Here is a 21,489-nt window from a genome sequence, read left to right as displayed (position 1 = left end):
CACTGGAGACTTGTTACTTGAAATTGTTAGATGAATAGTAAAAAACTAATCATTTTTGTCTCAACAATATTTACATTTAACTTGTTTCATGTCAATGTTTGAGATCATTCAACAACTTTTATTCTGGTCATAGTAGGTTCAAGCTGTACAATGGTGAACGAAAAAGGCAAGGTTCTTTTCCTCATCAATTTTAAAATATGAATCAGAATTATGGCAAAAGTGAACAGCATTTTTTATTAACTAGGTTTGAGTTTGAAGACTGATTTTCATTACCACATCTGTGTAGTATACGTTAATATTTGTGTAAGACTTTATTCACTGCATTGGTTTCACAAGACGCAATGAGAATTTCAAAATGTAAGAGTTGAGAACTGTGATATGTAACAAAAAATTAAACATGCAAATGGAAAACTCTGGGAAAAATGTGTTGAATCTTTTATTTCCAAGGAAAGTGCATATTACCAAAAAATTTTTGTTATGCCATTGAGTACAGAGATCGTGTTGCAAACATTTAACCATTTGCAACACACATCTGATGATGTAAAATCAAAATCACCCTGACAGGCTTCAGTCTTCCACTGTTTCATAAAAATCACATTATAGTGATATGCTATTGCTTTAAAGGCTCAAGTAGACTTGAGAGCCAATAATTTTTAAACAAATACTTATCAATCTTATTGTTTTTATAGAAACAATAAACATACTAATACAGCACTTAGACACGCAACTTATCTAAATTGCCTGAATATTCTAGAAATAAGCAAGAGATTTGGAATCCTTTAATATTTCCAGTTAACACCATTTGTATCGGTAACTGCAACATTCTAACTTTTAGCATTTCACTTAACAAGTCAGTAAGGATTTTTTTTAAAGGGTGGAAGAACAGAATGCCAGGAGAATGGGGCTGGAGATTTAGCTCAATGGTTCTGGCGCCTGCCTTGCAAGCACAAGGTCCTGAGTTTGATCCCCGGTACCAAAAACAAACAAACAAAAAAGAATAACAAGAGAATGTCAGGTTTCACACTTCCATTTAAAATTTAAAAATCTAAACTACTGTCTTCTCTGCATCAAAATTGTACCACACACTTGAAGCATGTTTTTTTAGCTTTAATCCCATGAATCTTCATCAATTGGATTGGGAGCTTGTGAAGAAAACCCTGCTGTATTCAAAGTGCTCTTGCCCTGGTAATTCTTAAAAAAAAAAAAAAGAAAGAAAGAAAGAAAAGAAAAATTTAGGTTATGGCAGCTATAAAATTGCATTACCCATGCTGAAAACAGGAATTCAAGCTTTCCACCTTCTACGCCCCAAATATATATATATATATACCTTCATTCTCACTAAATCTGATTCACTTGACAAAAGGCCCATATCAAACCAGAAGTCTAAACTGTCAAAATAATTCAAGATTTTTAAGCTACTTCTTTTGCCAAGTGGAAAAACTTAATGTTACACTTTGACAAATAAGCATAAACATTTAATTTGTATGTTCGTTGCATGAAAACTAACAAAAAGACTTGCAGTCCCATAGCTCTAGCATTTTGTCTTAATGTGGTCAAAATTTTTTAAATTAAAAAATTAAAAGTCTTAAGAAAGCTCAGGAGATCCCAAATTAGAATTTAAAATCTCCAATAAACTCAGAAAGGGAAGACAATTGTATAACAAAGTTAATTCCTTGCCTTTAAACCCCCCCCCCAAAAAAAAAATATATATATATATACATAAAATTTTATAATTTACCTTGTAGGCATGAAAATAATAGTTTAATTACTGAATGCTATAGTTAACCATATTGATCACAACATTTTAACTCGAAGTCAAGCTCTGAATTTTTCCCTTCAACTAACCTTTCTAGTATCAACTGATGCAAACACATTTGCTCTTGTACTACCACTGAAGCCAGGAACGTATGTACTAAAGGCAATTTCTTCCAACCATGCAGGAACATTCTGTTGAGCCTTTAAAAAAAAATTCATATGCAACATTAAGTCTCAAAAGACTGGAAAAGCTTACTTTTTATACATATGCATAAAACGTCTCAACAATAAAGAAAGAACAGTAAGAACAAATGTCTCATCAATAAAGAAATGTAAAATCCATTTGATTTTACAATTTTCAAACTTATATCTGGATGGCTGGGATTACAGCTCAGTAATAGAGTGCTTTCCCAGCATGCGTAAGGCCCTGAATTTGATCCCCAGCACTATCAAAAAAAATTTTTAATGATACTTAAACTTACATCCGACAGCACTTTCACTAGAGGCTGTGCTAAATGATTATCTGATTCAGGATCAAAAAAGGAAATAGCTCTTCCAGTATTCCCACAACGCCCAGTACGCCCAATTCGATGAACATATTCATCAATGGTGGAAGGAAGATCAAAATTGATAACATGTTGGACATTTTCAATATCCAGCCCTCTGGCAGCTACTGAAGTAGCAACAAGAACTGGGCACTTTCCACAGCGAAAATCTCCAAGGGCTTGCTCTCTCTCTCTCTGTTCCCGGTCACTTAAAAGAAAAGGAGGCTTGTATTAGAACTACTTTAAAAAAAAGAAAATCACTAAAGTTCAATATACAAATTTTAAATAATAAAAATAGCAGAACTTAATATCTACTCCTTACATACCAGGTACTACGACTAATCCCTTCTAAGCCCCAATTTTATCTTCACAATACTAAGTTGGAACAATTAACCCTATTTGCAGCTGATGTAAGATAATAGCTCATATACAGATATCAAGTATAACAAAGGTCAAATCCTACCTATTCATAATCCCTTTGCTTTCTAGGCTTGACAAAAAATATACAACTACTTTGTTAAAATATTTTCTCATAAAAGAAAAAGAGTTTTTGAAGTACAAATTCAGAGCTCTACATACTCAGTGACAATTTAGATCCACTAGTAAAGTACCAATACAATTGGTTTGATAGGACATTTTTAAGCACCCTCCACCACACACACACACACACACACACACACACACACACAAAACAATCAAACAAAACAGGGGAGGCATTAGATTACAGTCAACAGAGGAAATACTTAGATAACCTAGAGATCCTTAAGTGAAATTTCTTAAGATATTCCCATTCTTCATAATGAGAAGCCTAAGGCAGACAGATTTCAACTTGGCCATGGTCACCATTCTTATAAAAACTAAGAATGAAGATGAAAAATAACAGTTAAGCCTCCTAGGTGGTGCACTTTACTGGGGCAAGGAGAGAAAAATAATAAAAATAGTTAACAGTTGAGATCTTGAGAGAATTCTAAATCTGAATCCTAGGATTATGTCATATTAGGTATAATCATGTGCTGCTTAATGATGGAGACATGTTCTGAAAAACATGTCATTATGTTATTTCCCCACTGTGTAAACATCATAGAGTGTATTTACACCGTATCATTTATACAAACTAAGTTGGCTATGACATCACTAAATGATATAACTGTAGTGAGCCACTGCCATATATGCCATCTGTCATTGACCAACACATTGTGGTGCATGACTCTCTATATACTAATGTTTCTTTAATGCCAAACAAAAGTCATTCTTCTACTAGGAATCTTATTAATTTACCCATGAATACTTGTAGTTGATACTTTTTCTTGACAAAGAAAGGTTGCAATAAAATCCGCTTTTTTCTTAGTTTCAACGAAGACCATAGTTCTTTCAACACCTACAAAACAATGATTAACAAACAATAAAGATAGAAAAAAGAAAAAGGAGTACATCTAAGTAAGAAACTATCTCATCCACCACTGTACTAACAGCAGCCAGAGGTAGGACTGGTACACCCGAGGGAGTCAAAAGTTTCCTGAATGGATGAATGCCAAAGATAAAGAGATAAGGATTATTTTCCTAGCTTAGGAATTTAAAAAATAGCTTGCCTTGTTTCCTCCCAGGCCAACTCAGGAAAATAAAGATTTAGGGAAAGGTAATTAATGACTGCCTATCAACTCTTAGTAGTTTAAAATGTGTCTCAATCCATTCTACCTTCCCTTTCATTTTCTGTTTTTACTATCTCTACTTCTAAAGATAATCCAATCTTTCATTCTGCCTTTGTTGCTTGAGGTTTTTATAATAGTGGCATCTGACCCAAGGCTGCTAATCTCTATAATCCATGTTCCAACATGGATTATAATTTGATTATAATATTCCAACATGGATTTTAATTTATATCCTTTCATTCCCAAAATATGTATCTAAAAAGTTAAATGACAGCCTAAGTCCAGGATCTTAACCGTTAAGAAATATATACTTGTTATATTATTGTTCATAACCACTCTCTCCCATCCCACCATTAGCTCACTTCATTCATTCACGTATTTTATAAATACATAGTACCCACCAGACTCTCATCACTATTCTAGGTGTTAGAAAACAAAAATAAAGCCCCTGCTCTCATGGTGAAGAAGCAAATAAATATGCATTAAGTCTTAAAAAGAAAAATCAGAAGGATCAAGATCCGAAGAAGGTTACTTTAGATAGAGTAATTAGATGGTATCTGAATAGAGATAAAAATAAAGATAATGAACTGTTCAGATACTGGGGAAAGAGCAGAGGCAGAGGGGAGAACAAGAATATAGGCTCTGAAATATTAAGTGTTTTCATCCTTTAAAAAAACACTACTTTCTGGGTACAACGAAACTGCAAGTACAAAATCACAGGGGCAGAAGTGTGTCTGTATGTGAGGAATAATAATGACCAAGTATAATAGGTAGGGTCAAGAGAAAGGAGTTATTAAGATGAAGTTAGAAAAGTAATTGAGGACACATCATGTAGGGCCCTGAAGGCCACTGACAATATTTTTACTCAGAGATGGGAAGCCATGGGGTTTTGAGCAAAGTAACATGATCTTTGCAGTTACTGCTGTCTAGATAGATACTGATGGTAGAACAAAGAGAACTAACTATACTAACAGGTCAGGTGTGTAATTAGAGAAAGAAATCAAGGATGACTCCAAGATGATGTACCTCAGCAACAGAAAGAATGGAAACTAACACTAACTCACGTTTGCCTCAGACAACCAAGCTGACAAATCAAAAAAGCAACTAGTTCCCACAATAATATATGAGTTAAATTTCTGAGACATGATCATTTTATATTTAATGAATTTATGTTTTACCAAAAATTATCTTTCATTGTTTTGGAAGTTATCCAACAAGATAGCCAATGTCAAAACTGATTGATAAAACAGAGCCAGATACATAGCACTGCTATGCAGCTTAAGGCTTGGTTTCACTTTTCTTGGTTTGCATTGTTAATCCCAACTGGCAATAAAAAGTAACTCAGCTCTCTTTCTCCAGTTTTTTTCCTCTCTCCTGATTTTCTATTGGTTCTAGTTCAGATAATAAACTATTTCCTATTAGGGCCGGCAATAAATGCATAGTTTCATGAAGAGACCAGCTGGTACTCTCTGTGGATGGATTAATGAGTTATAGTTATTCTCTGTCGATTGAGAATACAGAATATCTATTTTTTCTGTATTTATCCACTGTAAACTAAAATCAAGACTCTAAAAAAATCCCTACTTTGGCAGCTAAATTATAATTTTTTGTATTTGTGTATTCATTCAACTTATGGCTAAAGTAGTAGAACTTAAGCTATAAGCTATAAGCTCTTTACGTGTTTAATTCAGAAAAAGTTATCTATCACTGTGAAATTATTATGTTAATACTCTATGGGATTATTAACACATTAAATTATAAAGTCTCTTAAAGAAGCACTATTCTGATTGGTTTATAGAGATGAATAAAATTTAAAATGTTTTCAAGAAAAATACTCCTATTCTCAGAAAATGAAATTGAATTGTAATACTTTAACTGCATTACAACTTGGAAAAATCTTACTACAGGAACTAAATCAGAAACATTTTAAGAAGCTTGGGGATGGAGCTCAGTGGTAAAGACTGCTTTTCCTGGGCTCACTCCCTATACTAAGATGGGGAGAAGAAGGGAAGAAAAGGAAACATTTTAAGGAACCAGGTTAAAATAATTAACTGAAGTCTTTGGTAAATGAGACTAATTTAATAACTTTGGTTTTATGAAAACATCACATCCTTTCTCCTGTGTATCAATGTTAAGTATCATACAAATATCATTCTATTTGGGTTTTGTTTTCCTCATATAGAGACAAACTAGTCAAAGCTTAAACTATTCCTGTATACTGTTTAAGAATAACAACATATAAACTTGTATTCAACTAAAATGACTCATTACTCCATGACATTTATGTTTTGAAGAATGTCATCTTGAAAATAATTTTCAAAACTTTCATGTAACTTAAAAACAGTAGACAATGCTTGAGTATGACATCTCTCAATACCATCCTTGTGCCCAGTTTCCTTTATAAAACAGATGTTACTATGGTTACAAGTCATAATTAACCTAAGTGGTAACAACTATACTATGAATAGTGACAAAAGAACACAAACTATTTGTGGTTTTGTTTTTCAAGAAAAAAAGGTTTTTCCTAAAGTGACGACTCTCAAAGCATTTTGATCTATGTCACCTTTAAACTCAAAACATTAGTGACAATTCCAGATTTTCTGTTATCAGTTACAACTCTTGGTATTATTTACCATATTAAAAATTAAAACCAAGAAAATTTAAATACTTATTTGATCACAGTGCATATTTAACAATTTTAGGGGGCTGGGGGTTTAGCTCAGTGGTTCCACTGCCTGCCTTGCAAGCGGAAGGATCCGAGTTCGATCCCTCGTACCAAAAAAAAAAAAAAAGAAACAATTTTAGTGTAATTATGAAAATTTTTTTTGACTTTTCAGACTCCTTTAGAGATGTTAGGGACTCTAGAAAGACTTAGTTTTTGTTGTATAGAGTCAGTATGTTCCAGAATACTGAAAACGCACAATGAAAGATAAAACTGAATTTTATTTGTTCTGATTTAAACACTTGAGTATGAAGTTATGAAATATGTTAAAACGTTAGCATAATTCACTCAATTTGGATGGATGTGTTTAATGCCTTTACTTACAATATGAAAGGTTATCAAGCTTGTAATTAACCTAGATAGCAGAGATTCAGCTGACTTTATTATGTCTTTCAATTAAAGAGAATAAATGAGGAAAAATCTGCTTAAGAGTTGTGGTTATTTATAACCATGTTAACGTGTACATCTATCTTTAAATGCTTTATTGTCATTTGAATTAAACTGGTAGCCAAATACTGTTTCTCAGATACAAGGTTCAATTCTCTTTTGATCTGCCTTTTTAAGATCAAATTATAGGGCTGGGGGGGTATACCTTAGTGGTAGAGTACTTGACTAGTATATGTAAGGCCCTGGCTTCAATCCCTAGCACTACAAAAAAAGATCAGAGCACAAATTTAGAAAAATAAATCCTCCTAAACCACCTATGAAATTTCTGAGAGCCCTAGTATAAGTACAGAGATTATTTCACCATGTAAAAGTAGAGATGCCAGAAATAACTACATATTTGATGCGCTACCAATCTAAGAACTGGCAAATCAGAAGAGACACTAAGATTTTTAACAGCATAGATAAAATGTTCATATATTTCAAACGTATTATTTTATGGGAAGATCCTGGAGATTTGTAAATTCCTTCACTGTATGTTTCTGAACTTCAAGAGAAACACTGATTAAAATCCTTAGGAAATAATTCTACAAAGTTTTCCTTTTTTACACTGCCTGATGGAACAGTATAGTATTACTTCTCATAATTTCATGTATTATTCAAGATGTTTATTTTGCTACAACCTTAGGTTTTTCCTCATTTGAATCTAGCATCTTCTAAGTCAATAGATCTTAACTAGGAATGTAGATCAGACTTACACATGGAATTCTGTGAAAATATAGATGTCTGAACTCTATTCTACACTTGGTGGATCTATTTACTTGACATTCTTGGTATGAAAAATTATATCTACCCATTTTCATAACTCTGATATACTTATTAGAAAATAGGCTTATCATCATTAGAGACATTCTGTCAAGTTTTTTAGAATAGCTTTATTACCTTTATTTTGGATTTCATAGAAAAAAATTTCTTTATCAGTAGCATTATTCCTATTAACCATCATCAGACATTCCATATTAACAATACCAGCAACCACAGTCGTTAAACTTTTGTCTATAGTTGTTTTCTTTTGATGATTTTCCACAGGCAGTGCTATAAGCTACAGATGTAAGACCCTAGACTTGTGAAAAAGCACTGTACCAAGCAAATTATTGATACTTCAAAGAATACAGTCTTGGGTAAGAGAGTTCTATGTTGACACTGCTTTCACAACTTTCAGACCATACTACTGGACTGAGGAAGATTTCTACAAATAATCCAGAAGCCGAAGATAATCAAATAGATTCCTAATGGATTCAACGAGACAGAATTATATAAGAACTGAATGAGTTGACAAGAGGAGATCTTATTGTTTCATTGCTTCAAACATTGTCAATATTTTAATGTTCTATTTTCTTGATTGATCAGGAAGCCTTTTTCTTCTTTGCCCAGTATAACCCATTTAGACTGCTTTTGTAAACCAAACTGAAACATTTTATAGTATTATCTTGATCTTGCTTCTGACATTCCATCCAACCCAAATTCAAAAACTCTTAGTAAGTTTTCTTACTTTTCATGGCTAACGTAGTATAGTTTTTCTGCATTAGTTCAGTAAGAATCTGTCTTCTGTCTTTTAAGAGAATGTAAATGGACAAATAGATTGAGCAATTAAGGTCTTGAATGGAATTCATATTTGAAAATGGCACAGTAGGTAGGATCAGATACTTCAAAGAAACAAAGATTGATTTTCCTTATAAAACCAACACCTACCAAGGCTCTCCCAGATAAACTGATCTGGTACTTGTTTTATATGGCCCAGTCTTGGAAGGTATAAGGAAAGCCACACTTCCTGAAAGGCCAGGAACATTAAGACCATTCGAAGAAAGAAATTTACTAAAATTTCTAGGTATTTGGAGGTGAAAATTGGTAGAAGTCTGTTACTTAATTTCCTATCCCACACAAAGCAAAAGAATAGACTGTTTTTAATGTGCTGGGGATCAAACCTGAGGACTTGTACATGCTAAACATACACTCTCCTGACCTACATCCCCAGCTCCAAGAATAGAGGCTTTTAAAAGTTCAATCCAAAATTCTTATTAAAACTCCCAGACAAGTGCCAGGGAAGTAGCTCAGCAGTGCAGCGCCTGCCTGGCAAGCAGGAGGCCCTGAGTTTGATTCCCAAGACCAAAAAAAAGAGAAAACTCTCAGACAAGAGTTAATTTTGTAATTCAATACCACATTTATGACTTTACATTTGCAAGACAAACTGGAGGTTTAAATTGTTAACGAACAGTCTTGTTGCAATGATGAAAGTAAGCCAAACATTTTAAGATCAACCTTCCTTGTAACCAAGCCTCTGAGATTATGATGATCATGAGGTGGATACAGACTGTCAGGAAAAAATGTGGAAGACTTTGAAATGAGCATAAAAGATCACTGTCTAGTGCAACCTTTCAAGGACTTATTCCTTTTATCATCTTTAATCTATAACTCATTGCAACTGAGAGCAATGCAAAAGATTCTTAGTAAAAATGCAAATGGAATTTTCCCCTCCAATATAATTGCTTATTGTTTTATAGATATTGACCAGTTTTACATCTATTTGTAAAATAATTTTAGCATCCCCAATAACTTATATATAAATGTGTTCTTTAAATTTTCCTCTGAACTGTAGGCAGACATGGTGGTACACACCTGTAATCACTACACTCAAGAGGCTAAGTTAGGAGGATCACAAGTTTGAGGCTACACTGGGGTCCATACTGCGTTCAAGGTCAGCTTGAACTACAGAGTGAGACCTTGTCTCAGAAAAATACAAAGTAAAAGAAAAACAAATTTTCTTTTAAACTGTTAACATCTTACTGGTTCCTTTGATAATTAAAGAGGTCAATAAAATCCTTGATTCCCATTGACTTAAAAATTTAAATTATAAAAGATAGGTGGTTATACTTCTGAAATAATGAAATTATGCATTTTAAAGGCCGCAGGGAGATAGTTAGTAAAATTAAGTGAAAGACCAGAAAAGGAGATAAATTACATGAACAAACAATGTAAAATCTGATAGCATGCACAAGAACAATGAACACTAAATGACATAAAATTTAGGTTTAAATGATTCAGAAACCTATCAATAATGCTCTCTCTATATAGTGACTTTTTCTCAAAGGGAAACCAGCACTTCTGAAAAACTCTCCTTAAATTATTCCCCCAAAAAACCTGATTCCACAATTTATATATTGAAAATCTTTCAGTAACTATTATTAAAAATATGCTCTAGGGGGCTGGGGATTTAGCTCACTGGTTCCGGCGCCTGCCTCGCAACTGCAAGGTCCCAAGTTTGATCCCTGGTACCAAAAAAAACCAAAAACAAACAACAACAACAAAAACATGTTCTAACTTCAGCAAAACCAAATAATATCCCTTCTGCACCTGAAACTTGAGTTAATGCCAAAGCAACTCCCTTGACCTCTTGGATTTTTCAGTTTGCTCAACCCCACAATGAAGACAATGACAAAACCTACCTCATAAGGTTGTTTTGAGAATTAAATAAGTTAAGACATATAAACCAATTAGAACAGTATCTTGCTCATTGCAGGAAGCCATAACATAGATTATGCCCAAAGCATGCTGTAAGCAGTGCAGGCTATAAAGAGTTAAACCCTTCAATTGGCTTACTTTAAGAAGCAAGTCTGACTGAAGCTACATGACTCACAGAAGCATCTCATTAGCACTGCAGTAGTAGCACACAGGTCAATGTGACCTCCCTGCATGTGTAGCTGAGGTCAGAATAATTTGCACCCAAATTCCATTCCCACAATTAGTGCCTGCATAGCTAGAAGGACATTGTTCTAATTATAACCATACATTTTGTCTATCTTGCTTCTAATTTGAAAATGCTTTGTCTCTTCTCCTTAAAGCCTTGCCTGCATTAACTTCCATTGTAACTGCACATATTGCACATCTGTACATGTATCACAACTTTACCCCAACTGATGAACAATAAAAATCAGTGAATATGACTGACCTAGGTCTTTTGCTGGGGGTCCAGCATTGGCCATCCAAGTCACCACTTTCTCTCTTAGATCTGTTTTTAGTTGTATTTTTTTCTTCGACCTTGTGTCACATACCGAGCAGGTGGTAACTAGAGACTTACTGCAGGGGTCTCTAGCAGCTTACAGCTATTTTTATATGCTTTTACTATGTTATAAAACACTGATGAAGTTATTCACACCTCAAACTCAAGATTAGTATTTGGTTTTTAAAAGTTTTTTATACAAAAATTATATCTACTGCTGCTGCAATCATTTTTAGTAAAATATTCTTAAAGTAAATCTCACATCTTTTCTATATTCAACCTTTATGGAAGATAGATTATATATATAATTTACACAGAAAATTGAGTCTATATCTTTTCTAAAAGAGCTTTAGAGAAGAGGAAATAAAACAAACTAAAAGATATACCATACAATTCTTTAGAGATTTTTAAAAATTAGTCATTTTTTAAAAAATAAATCATGACAAAAGATAATTATATTAACATAAGATACCTGTATTTTGTAGAATTTCAACAAGTTTTTCTCTTTTTGAGTACTGGGCAACTTGGAGAACGGTCTGCTGAACATCTCTACATGCTCCACCCACTTGTCCAACAGTAACAAACAAATAATTTGACTTTAAAAACTCCCCAGCCAACCTTGAAAAACAAAAAGATAATTCCTTAGCTTAACAGTTCTCCATTCATGCTCATGATATTCATTAGCCCTACAAGTGTTACTTGCATATTAATTAGGCAGAAGATAACAACAGTGATGATAAAATAAGGTGGTTACTTATGTCATCCAATTATTATTTTTCAAGGATAAAGATACGTTGGTGTTTTGCAAAATATATAATTACTATCGAGAGCATGTCAAATTGGGGTCAGGGACTTAGCTCAGTGGTTCCGCCACCTGCCTTGCAAGCACAAGGACCCGAATTCGATCCCCAGTACCCAAAAAAAAAAAAAAAAAAGTATGTCAAATTACAGATACAATAATTCCCAGTGGATCTGCTGTCCATGAAAAATGAAATAAAAATTTATATGTAATAAAAAAGTGTAAACTAAAATAAATAACAAACACAAGAAGCAAGAATTTTTTAAATAAAAAATTAAAATGTAGAAGCAGGCACAAACTGGACTAGAAATATCTCTCCCCCACGCAAGCAAGCAGGCCTCACTGGAGGAGTAGCAATCCCACTCTTCACAAGCAAGCAGCCCCATGCCAGATGAGTAGCACCCTCTCAAACACCATAAGTAGGCTCACATAACCGCACCCCTGACAAAAGGGCATGATTATCTACCAACTCCAAGCTGGCTCTACATTTTGCTTCCCCATGGCAGGGGGCAGCAGAGATGAGGACTAACCAAGTGACCTGATTCTGGACAAGGACAATGCTCAGGGAGAGAAGGGAGTAGCCAGACCCAATGACTGCAGATATTAAGTTCAACAGCACACTGGAGCCCCTGCCCTGCATCCAGCAGAGACCAGAGGCCTAACTGTACTCCCCATCTACCAATGGGAGCAAGGATATGTTTTGACTTGGATAATAACCACAATCTGAGAGAAACAGAGAGAGGGGCCTCTGGTGCAGGGAGGGAAGCACAAAAACCCATAGGCCCTAATGCCAGGCATAAAGAAGCGGGACTGGATGGATAAGACTGAAGGTCTTGGAAAGAAACTACTCATTCAAAAATGCAAGAATTTTTTCTTTGACTCAATCTTTTTTGATTTTTCTATTTTTTTATCTTTCCCTTGTTGGATTCTGGGGGGGCTTGGGTTTTTTCCTCCCTTTTTGTTTTCCTCTTTTAGTTTCCTTTCTCATTTTCTCTTTCAACTTTTTTTCTTTTCCTTATTGTTCCCTTATTTCCTGCTTCTACTACAGTATTTATCTTTTCTTTTTCTTGTTCATTCTTCCTGCAAATGTTTTCTAACTATTAATTACCTTTTACTCTTCAATAGGACACCCTCACTTTTCTCCTCATAGGTCACTGATTAATTTCTAAATTTTGGTTTTTTCATTCTCCGGTTCCCCATGTGTTCTACCTTTACTAGTATAACTACATAACCTTATGAGTCTCTAGATACCTGGTTAACATTATGCTATTGCTGTTGAACTTTGTCCTATTGTTAGTAGAGGTAAAGTTGTTTTATTTAATAGATATTTACTATAGGTCAATAATAGGTTAATATTTGGTTTGTGTTAATGTTCACAGTACAACTATAGATCTCTTTTTCATGGTTAAGAGTGGTCCTTTTTTTTTTTCTTTGCACTGGGGATCGAACTCAGGACCTTGAGCTTGCAAGGCAGGTGGCAGCACCACTGAACTAAATCCCCAGCCCAGAGTGGTACATTATTGCTCCTTAGAGTTTGTCAATATTCAATTTGTATTTGATACTATAATTGATAGTGATTTTATTACTATAGCCAAGTTAACATAGCTGTTGCCATTAATTAGTTTTCTTGGGATGCCAGTATCAGGATTGTGCTGGGTTCATTAACAGTACTGTCACCCATTCCTGGAAAAGTGAGTACTGGGCAAAATATGCTGCAAACTGGTTTCCCTAGTAAATGGCAGCAGCTGGATCCTGAGACATAGGCAAAGGCCAATAGTTAGCCATGTCCAGAGGACATCACCAAAAAGGAGACATTAACTAAAGAGGTCTTCATACAGGAAACAAAGCTTCCCACTACATCAATCCACAAGCCTCAACACAGATGAAAAACAGAAACATAAGAAGGGAGGTCAACAAAATGCCTCCAAAACCTTCCAACTCTGGAGGAAAACAAAAGTCACATACCAGAATTATTCCAAATGATATCAAGGAGATAACAAAACAGATCAATAAAGCATCTGGCAAGCTCAGAGAAGATACAAGTAATAAGATATTGGGCAAATGAAAAATAATTATCAAATCTATAAAAGACATGAATAAAAAGCTAGATGAGTTAAACAAAATTATGCAAACATGAGTGATCAGCATAGAGAAGAATTAGAGTCCATAAAAGGCACCAAGTAGAAATTCAGGAGATTAAAAATTCTATCAAAAGTACAGGCAGCAGAAGTGACTGATGTGAGGACAGGGTGTCAGAACTAGAAGACGGGGCTCTTGTCAGTAATCAATTAATGAAAGATACCATAAAAACAACAGGAGAACATGAAAAACGGATCTAACAGCTCCTAGCTGAACCAAATAAGATACAGTGGTATCTTGATTCTCAAACTTAATTTGTTCCACGATTCTGAGGAAGATGGCTGCAGCAGAGAAGATGGCTGTTGTTGTGTTTGTCACCCAATGTAGTTTGTGACAGCGACAAAATTTTGCCAAATATTTCTGTTTGCAAACTGAACTGTTCCCAAATAGAAGCATCTGTGATCCTAGATATTACTGTAAATTAATATAAGACTGGAATTAGTGAAAAATCAGAAGACAACACAAATGTCATAAAAATCCTGTTTATATGAAATACCAGAAAAAGAGGGAAAAGAATTTAACATACATATAAGTGAGGCATATGACAGAATACCAAATAGTCATGAGCAGAAAAGAACCTCTCCAAGACAAAATCCCAGAAATCAACACAAGAACAGAATCTTAAAAGCAGTTAGAGAAAAGCAAAAAATCACTTATTAAGGAAACCTATTAGACTTAACAAAAACCTTAAAGGCCAGCAGAGTTTAAAGTGCTCCAAGTCCTAAAAGAAAACCATTTCAACCCAGACTGATATATCCTACAAAACTATCTTTCAAAATTGATGGAAAAAAATTTATTTTCATGATAAAGAATACCTAAGAAATTCAGGACCACCAAACCAGCACTCTAAAAATTTATCAAGGATATCCTAGAAAGAGACAATGACATTAACAGTGACAAAAGGTCCAATAGTATGAAGACACCGGGTAAGTTGGGCAGTAAAGTAGAAGAGAAAGACAGAAAATCAGCAAAATGAAAATAAGGTAATGACAGTAATAAGACAAATACCTATTAATAATAACTCTTGGGGCCGGGAATTTAGCTCAGTGGGTCCACCGCCTGCCTTGCAAGCGCAAGGTCCTGAGTTCGATCCCCAGTACCAAAAAAAAAAAATAATGATAATAATAATAATAATAACAACAACAACAACAACAACAACTCTCAATGTGAATGGTCTCAATTACCCAATCAAAACACAAACACTGGCAAAATTATCAAGAAAGAAAATCCAATGGTATGCTGTATACAACACATTCAATGCAAAAAAGAAACTCAGACTAAAACTAAGTGATGGAAAAAATATACGCAATGGGAACCCCCCAAAAAGTAGGTGTAGCTCTTCTATATTGAGACAAAGTGGACTTCAAGACCAAAACTGATCAACAGAGGCAAAGAAGATCACTACCTATTGGTTAAGGGAACACAAAACAAGTACTGCTGGATATAAAAGAACAGAGAAATATTAACAAAATGTCACACTATCACAAATAGATTAACTAGACAAAAAACAATGAAATATCAAAATTGAACAAAACCTTTGAATATATGGACTTGATATCTACAAAGTGTTCCACTCGACAACAGAATACACATTCTTTTGAGCAGTACATGGAACTTTCCCCCAAACAGACCACATTTTAGCCAATAAAGAAAGCTTAAGTAAATGTAAAACAATTAAAATTATGATGCATATTATCACATCATAGTATAATGAAGTTAGAAAAAATAACAAATGAAAAAAGATGAATTATCCAAATGCATTGAAAATAAACAATATATTCTTAAATAAGCAGTGAGTTACAGAAGAAATAAAGAAATAACAGTTTCTACAAATAAACAATGTCAATAAAACATACCAAAACTTAGGTGGCACAATAAAAGCAGTCCAAAGAAGTTAATAACTATAAAGACCCAAATCACAAAAACAGAGTGAGACCAAATAAATAACCTAACTGTGCACATCAAGGTCCTAGAAAAGCAAGAATAATCCAAACCCAAAGCTATTACAACAAAGAAAATCATAAATATCAGAGCAGAAATAAATGAAATTAAGACCAAAAGGGGGGAAAAAACCAAACAATGAATTGAAGAGTTGGTTTTTCCAAAAAAAGAAGACAGATAAATCCTTAGCCAATCTAACCAAAAAAGTAAAGGCACAAATCCATGAAATTAAAAATGAGAAAGATGAAATCACAACATACACTGCCAAAATAAAAAGATCATTAACAACTTTGCAAACCTGTATACCAATAAATTGAAGAATTCAGAAGAAATGGATAAATTTCTAGATACATATGAATTACCAAAAGTGAACCAAGATTTAAAAATTCTGAATAATCCAAAATAAGACAATAAAAGTGAAGCAGGAATTAAAAACCTACCAATTAAGAGAAGCCCAGGTTTAGATTCTACAAAGATGTCAAGGAAGTTCCTAACATCAATACTCGTTGAGGTTTTTTTTGTACAGGGGATCAAACTTGGGACCTTGAGCTTGTGAGGCAGGCACAGTGCCACTGAGCTAAATCCCTGGCCCTCTCCTTGAGATTTTTTAATGAAATTAAATGAAAGGAGTACTCCCAAAGTCGTTCTTGGAAGCTAGCATTACTCTGATTCGCAGACAAGGATCCAACCAAAAAAGAAAACTACAGGCCAATCTCTTCAATGAACACAGATGCAAAAATTCTCAACAAGATACTGGCAAACAGAATGCAACAAATCATCAAAAAGATCAATACCATGACTAAGGAGGCTTCATCCCAGAACTGCAAAAATGGTTCAACATATGCAAATCAATAAATGTAATATATCACTTAAACAGAAGGACAAAAATCACACTATCATCTCAACAGATGCAGAAAGAGTCTTTGACAAAATCCAACGTCCATTCATGATAAAAACCCTTAAAAAAATGGGTATAGAAAGACCTTATCTCAACCTGATAAAAATCATATATGACAAACCTGCTGCCAATATCATATTAAATGGGGGAAAACTGAATGCTTTCTCTCTACAATCAGAAACAAGATATCCACTCTCACCATTCCACTTCAACATAGTCCTTGAAACATTAGAAAGAGCAATTAGACATAAAAAATAAAGGAATATGTGTAGGAAAGAAAGAAGTCAAATTACCGTTATTTGCAGATGATATGACCCTCTATATAGAACACCACAAGTAATCCACCCAAAGACTCCTAGAATAACTAAATTCTGTAATGCAGCAGGATACAAAATCACACATAAAAATCAATAGCTTTCCTGTATACTAATAATAAACCTGAGAAAGAAACTAGAGGAAAAAATACCATTCAAACTAGCACCAAGAAAAATTAAATACTCAGGCATTAACATAAAGAAATGAAAAATCTCTACAATGAAAACTACAATACTCTTGAAAAAGGAAGTCAAAGGGCCAGGGATTTAGCTCAGTGGTTCCGCTGCCTACCTTGCAAGCACAAGGTCCTGAGTTCAATCCCCGGTACCAAAAAAAGAAAAAGGAAATCAAAAAGGACATTAGACCTTATTTACACTTTCAGTTTCTCACACTAAAGAAACTATTCGGTATTTACACATTTGTGTCCTATTTATTTCACTTAAGAGTATCACCTCAATGTGCATCCATTTAGCTATTAATGTCTCTAGTTTCTCATTCTTTATGGCTGAGTAATACTCCATTTATAGAACAATCACATTTTCTTTATCCAGTCTCCAGTTGATGGGCAATTGGGTTGCTTCCAAGTTTTAGCTATCACGAATTGTGCTGCTATGCAAAGGGGAAGGAGAAGTGGGAAGGGTAGGGGAAAAGAAAGAAGGGAACAGAACTAATATGAGAAAAACAAAAAATGGAAACAAAATCTTTGTAGAAAGGGAGGGGTAGAGGGGTTGAAGGGAGGGCAGGGGAACAGGGAAAAAATAAGAAACAAGATGGATTATGTAAAGGTGCAAATTTCCAATGATGAATGTCATTATATTGTATATCTTAAATGTACCAATAAAATTAATTTTTAAATATTTTTTTTTAAAAAGGACATGAGAAAATGAAAAAATACCCTATGTTCCTGGATAGGCAGAAGAACCAATATAGTCAAAATGGCTATACTTCCAAAATTGAAATACAGATTTAATGCAATCCCAGTGAAAATACCACCAGCATTTTTCACAGAAATAGAGAAAACAATCCAAAAATTCATATAGAGTCAGAAGTGACCCAAAATGGCAAAAGCAATCCTGGGTAACAAGAGCAAAGCAGTTCTTTAGTGCCACTTGATTCTGTCTTCAGCCTTGTCCAGTTCATTGAGTAACTGAGGAGGGTACAGCCAGCTACGGTATACACTTCTTTGGTGGCTGGGAAAGGGAACCAATTTATTGAACAGCAGAGTGAAGATCCAAAGGCTATAACAGTAAGCCAAACTTAACAGTAAAAATTTTAATTGAAATAAATGTAAATGCCCTACATGAACATTTTTTTCATGCATTAGGAATGGAACCAGAAAAACATGACCAGGATTCTAATTAAACATAGTGGGGTTGATGTCTTGCTTGTATTTCTGTTTTCCAAAAACTCACCATATATGATCACTGCAATTTCAAGGTCAGCCTGGCTATATAGTGAGTTTAAAGGCCAGCCTGAACTATATGGTGAAGACTGTCTCAAAAAAAAAAAAAAGAAAACCTACCAAAATGACAACTGATAAACATTTTTAAAGAAAAAAAAGAATAAATCTATAAGAAGAAAGAGAACGAGAAAAGTGGCAACCAAGAGACATAGCTTTGTAAAATAACTTCAAAACATTTACTGAATACCATATCAAGCATACATGGTACTGGCAACACGAAGATGAATATGCTTCTGAAGTCCTCATATCAAGTGGTGTAGATACAGTTATACAAAAAAAAAAAATCAATATAATTCAATGTTAGAATTAAATGTATTGAACATTTACTAAATTCCGAAAAATGTGCAGTGCTTTGTGTTAGTTTCTTTGACAGTACCTGTTATGGTTTAGCATAGGATGTACCCCAAAAGTCTCATGTGTTCAGAGGTGGGGCTTTTGAAAGGTGAATGGATCATGGTAGTGCTATACTCAACAGCTAAATGTGTTGTTGGGAGATGAGGCCTGGTTGAAAGAAGTGTCACTGGGGATATGCTTTTAAAGGACATATCTTTTTCTTTGTGTCTTCTCTTCTCTCTGTGCTTCCTAGCTACCATAGATTAAGCAGCTTTCCTCCCGAATTATTCTTCCATCATACTATTTTGCTTTAGAGGCAGCTGACTATGGACTGAATCCCCTGAACCCTGAGCCAAATTAAACCTCTCCTCCTTTAAGTTTCAGGTGTCCAGGATTGTGACCAGTAACAGGAAAGTGACTAATACAATGACACCCTGGCAGGAAATGGATAAAATGAAGTCTAAATAGAAGAGTCTTCAAGTTCGAAGCTTGATCTAATGAAGTAGTAAGCAAAAAGGTGAACCTGAAAAGGACCTAAATTGAGGTGAGAAATAAGAGAAGAAACTGATGGATTTGAATTATTTTAGGGATAACTGCCAAGCTGAGTATTTCTGAATAACAGAGAGTTAAAGGGATTATAAGACCGGTACGCCCTACCGAGGTCCTGAGTCCCACGGAAGATGCCGAAACACCCCACTGCAGACAGGCAGATCTGTGCATGCCCTACCGAAGTCCCGAGGCGAACGGAAAACGCCTAATCACCCCGTTGCAGACAGGCAGCCACCTGGTTCCACACTACAAAGACGCAGAGGACACCAGACCACCAGAACAAGGTACTGAGTCCCGCTGCTCCCAGCCCAGAGGCAGGGGCTTCTGAGCTGCCATCCCACTGCTCCTACCCCAGAGGAAGGGGCTTCCCAGTCACCATCCCTCCCGCTGCTCCCAGCCCACAGGAAAGGGCTTTTGGGTCACCATTCCTACTGCTGCTCCCAGCCCCTGTCCCACCTCTCCCAGCTCAGAGGAGGTAATCCATGCAGGCACTAACAGCCCCCTGCCCCAGTCAAAATGAGAAAACACGTAACTACGTCTCAAAACCAGACTTCCAGATCACTTACAGCAACCCCAAAGGGAAATGAGATGGAACACTCTGATACTCAACCACCTGGACACACTGAACTGGCAACAAAAGGGGGATCTGGAAAAAATGAAATCAGAAATAATTTCTCAGATAACAGGAGAAATTGTGCCCCTAGTGCAAGACATGATTAATAAATCTAGAGAGGACCTCAGGAACATGATGGAATCCCAACATAAGAAACAAATGGAATCCATAAAACAGATGCAAATAGATTTCCAGGACATGAAAAACTCCACTGAAAGTCTACACAGCAGAATGAGCCAGTGTGAGGACAGAATTTCAAACAGAGAAGATAAGATTGCAATTAGTGACCAGGAAAAGAAAAATTGCTTCAAAATTATAAGGGAGCATGAGAAATCAATCCAGCAGCTGCTAGATGATGCAAAAAAGAATAACATAAGACTGATTGGGCTCAATGAAGAAACAGGAGAGTGGAGATCACATAAAAAATCTCTTCACAGAAATAATGGCAGAAAACTTCCCAAGCAGGGGAAAAGAGCTTGACATACAGATAAGTGAGGCATATAGGACTCCAACTAGCCTTGATCAAAAAAATCGACACATAGGCAGATAATTAGTAAGATTTCCAGAAACACAACAGAAGAACAAGGTTCTCCAAGCAGTCAGAGAAAAGAAACAAATTACATACAAAGGAAAGCCCATCAGAATCACAGCAGACTTCTCAACACAAACCATCAAGGCAAGAAGAGCTTGGAGTGACATATTCCAAGCCCTAAAAGAAAACAGCCTCCAACCCAGATTGATGTACCCTGCACAACTAGCTTTCAAAATGGATGGAGAAATAAGATACTTTCATGACAAAGAGCACCTTAGGAACTTTGTGAATACCAAACCAGCACTCCAAAGAATTTTACACAATATCCTAGGAACAGACATTGAGGATCACAACCCCAAGAAGCAAAGCAGAATGAACCCATCTGGCATGACAAGAAATTAAATGTAAAGGGGGAGAACCCAACAAAAAGAAAAAGTCATGGCAATGACAAGTCAATACGTTTCAGTTATAACCATCAACGTTAATGGTCTCAATTCACCAATCAAAAGAAATAGACTGGCAGAATGGGTCAAGAAGCAAAATCCAACAATATGCTGCATACAAGAAACACACTTCATTCAAAAGGAAACTCATAGACTGAAAGTTAAAGGGTGGAAAACAATACTCCATGCCACAGGAGCCCAAAAAAAAGCAGGAGTAGCTATCCTCTTGGCAGATCAAGTAGATTTCAAACCAACACTGATTAAGAGACATGAAGAAGGACACTACATCCTTGTAAAGGAAAGAATCCAACAGGGAGAGATGACAATCATAAATATCTATGCCCCAAACACTA

The 21,489-nt window shown here is 35.1% G+C and overlaps 1 protein-coding gene across 9 annotated transcripts in view; it reads right to left on the bottom strand.

Moving 5' to 3' along the window:
* Window positions 1–420: 420 nt before the first annotated feature.
* Window positions 421–21,489, bottom strand: part of Ddx4 (DEAD-box helicase 4) — a 98,868-nt gene continuing 77,799 nt past the window's right edge. For all 9 annotated transcript variants that reach the window (XM_087189389.1, XM_087189394.1, XM_087189395.1 and 6 more), the window contains 5 exons: window positions 11,585–11,730; window positions 3,579–3,678; window positions 2,238–2,508; window positions 1,846–1,956; window positions 421–1,191 (listed from right to left, as the gene is read on the bottom strand). In XM_087189389.1, coding sequence (XP_087045515.1) covers window positions 1,108–1,191; window positions 1,846–1,956; window positions 2,238–2,508; window positions 3,579–3,678; window positions 11,585–11,730 — 712 coding nt within the window. In that variant the 3' untranslated portion in view covers window positions 421–1,107. The remainder of the gene's footprint in view (window positions 1,192–1,845; window positions 1,957–2,237; window positions 2,509–3,578; window positions 3,679–11,584; window positions 11,731–21,489) is intronic.

This window comes from Heterocephalus glaber, unplaced genomic scaffold (genome assembly GCF_053883595.1).
Source record: "Heterocephalus glaber isolate CG9 unplaced genomic scaffold, H.glaber_assembly_v1.0 deba00001538, whole genome shotgun sequence".
In the NCBI taxonomy this organism is placed as follows: domain Eukaryota; kingdom Metazoa; phylum Chordata; class Mammalia; order Rodentia; family Bathyergidae; genus Heterocephalus; species Heterocephalus glaber.
The sequence above is the reverse complement of the archived record's forward strand: the minus strand, read 5'-3'. Positions and strand labels throughout refer to the sequence as shown.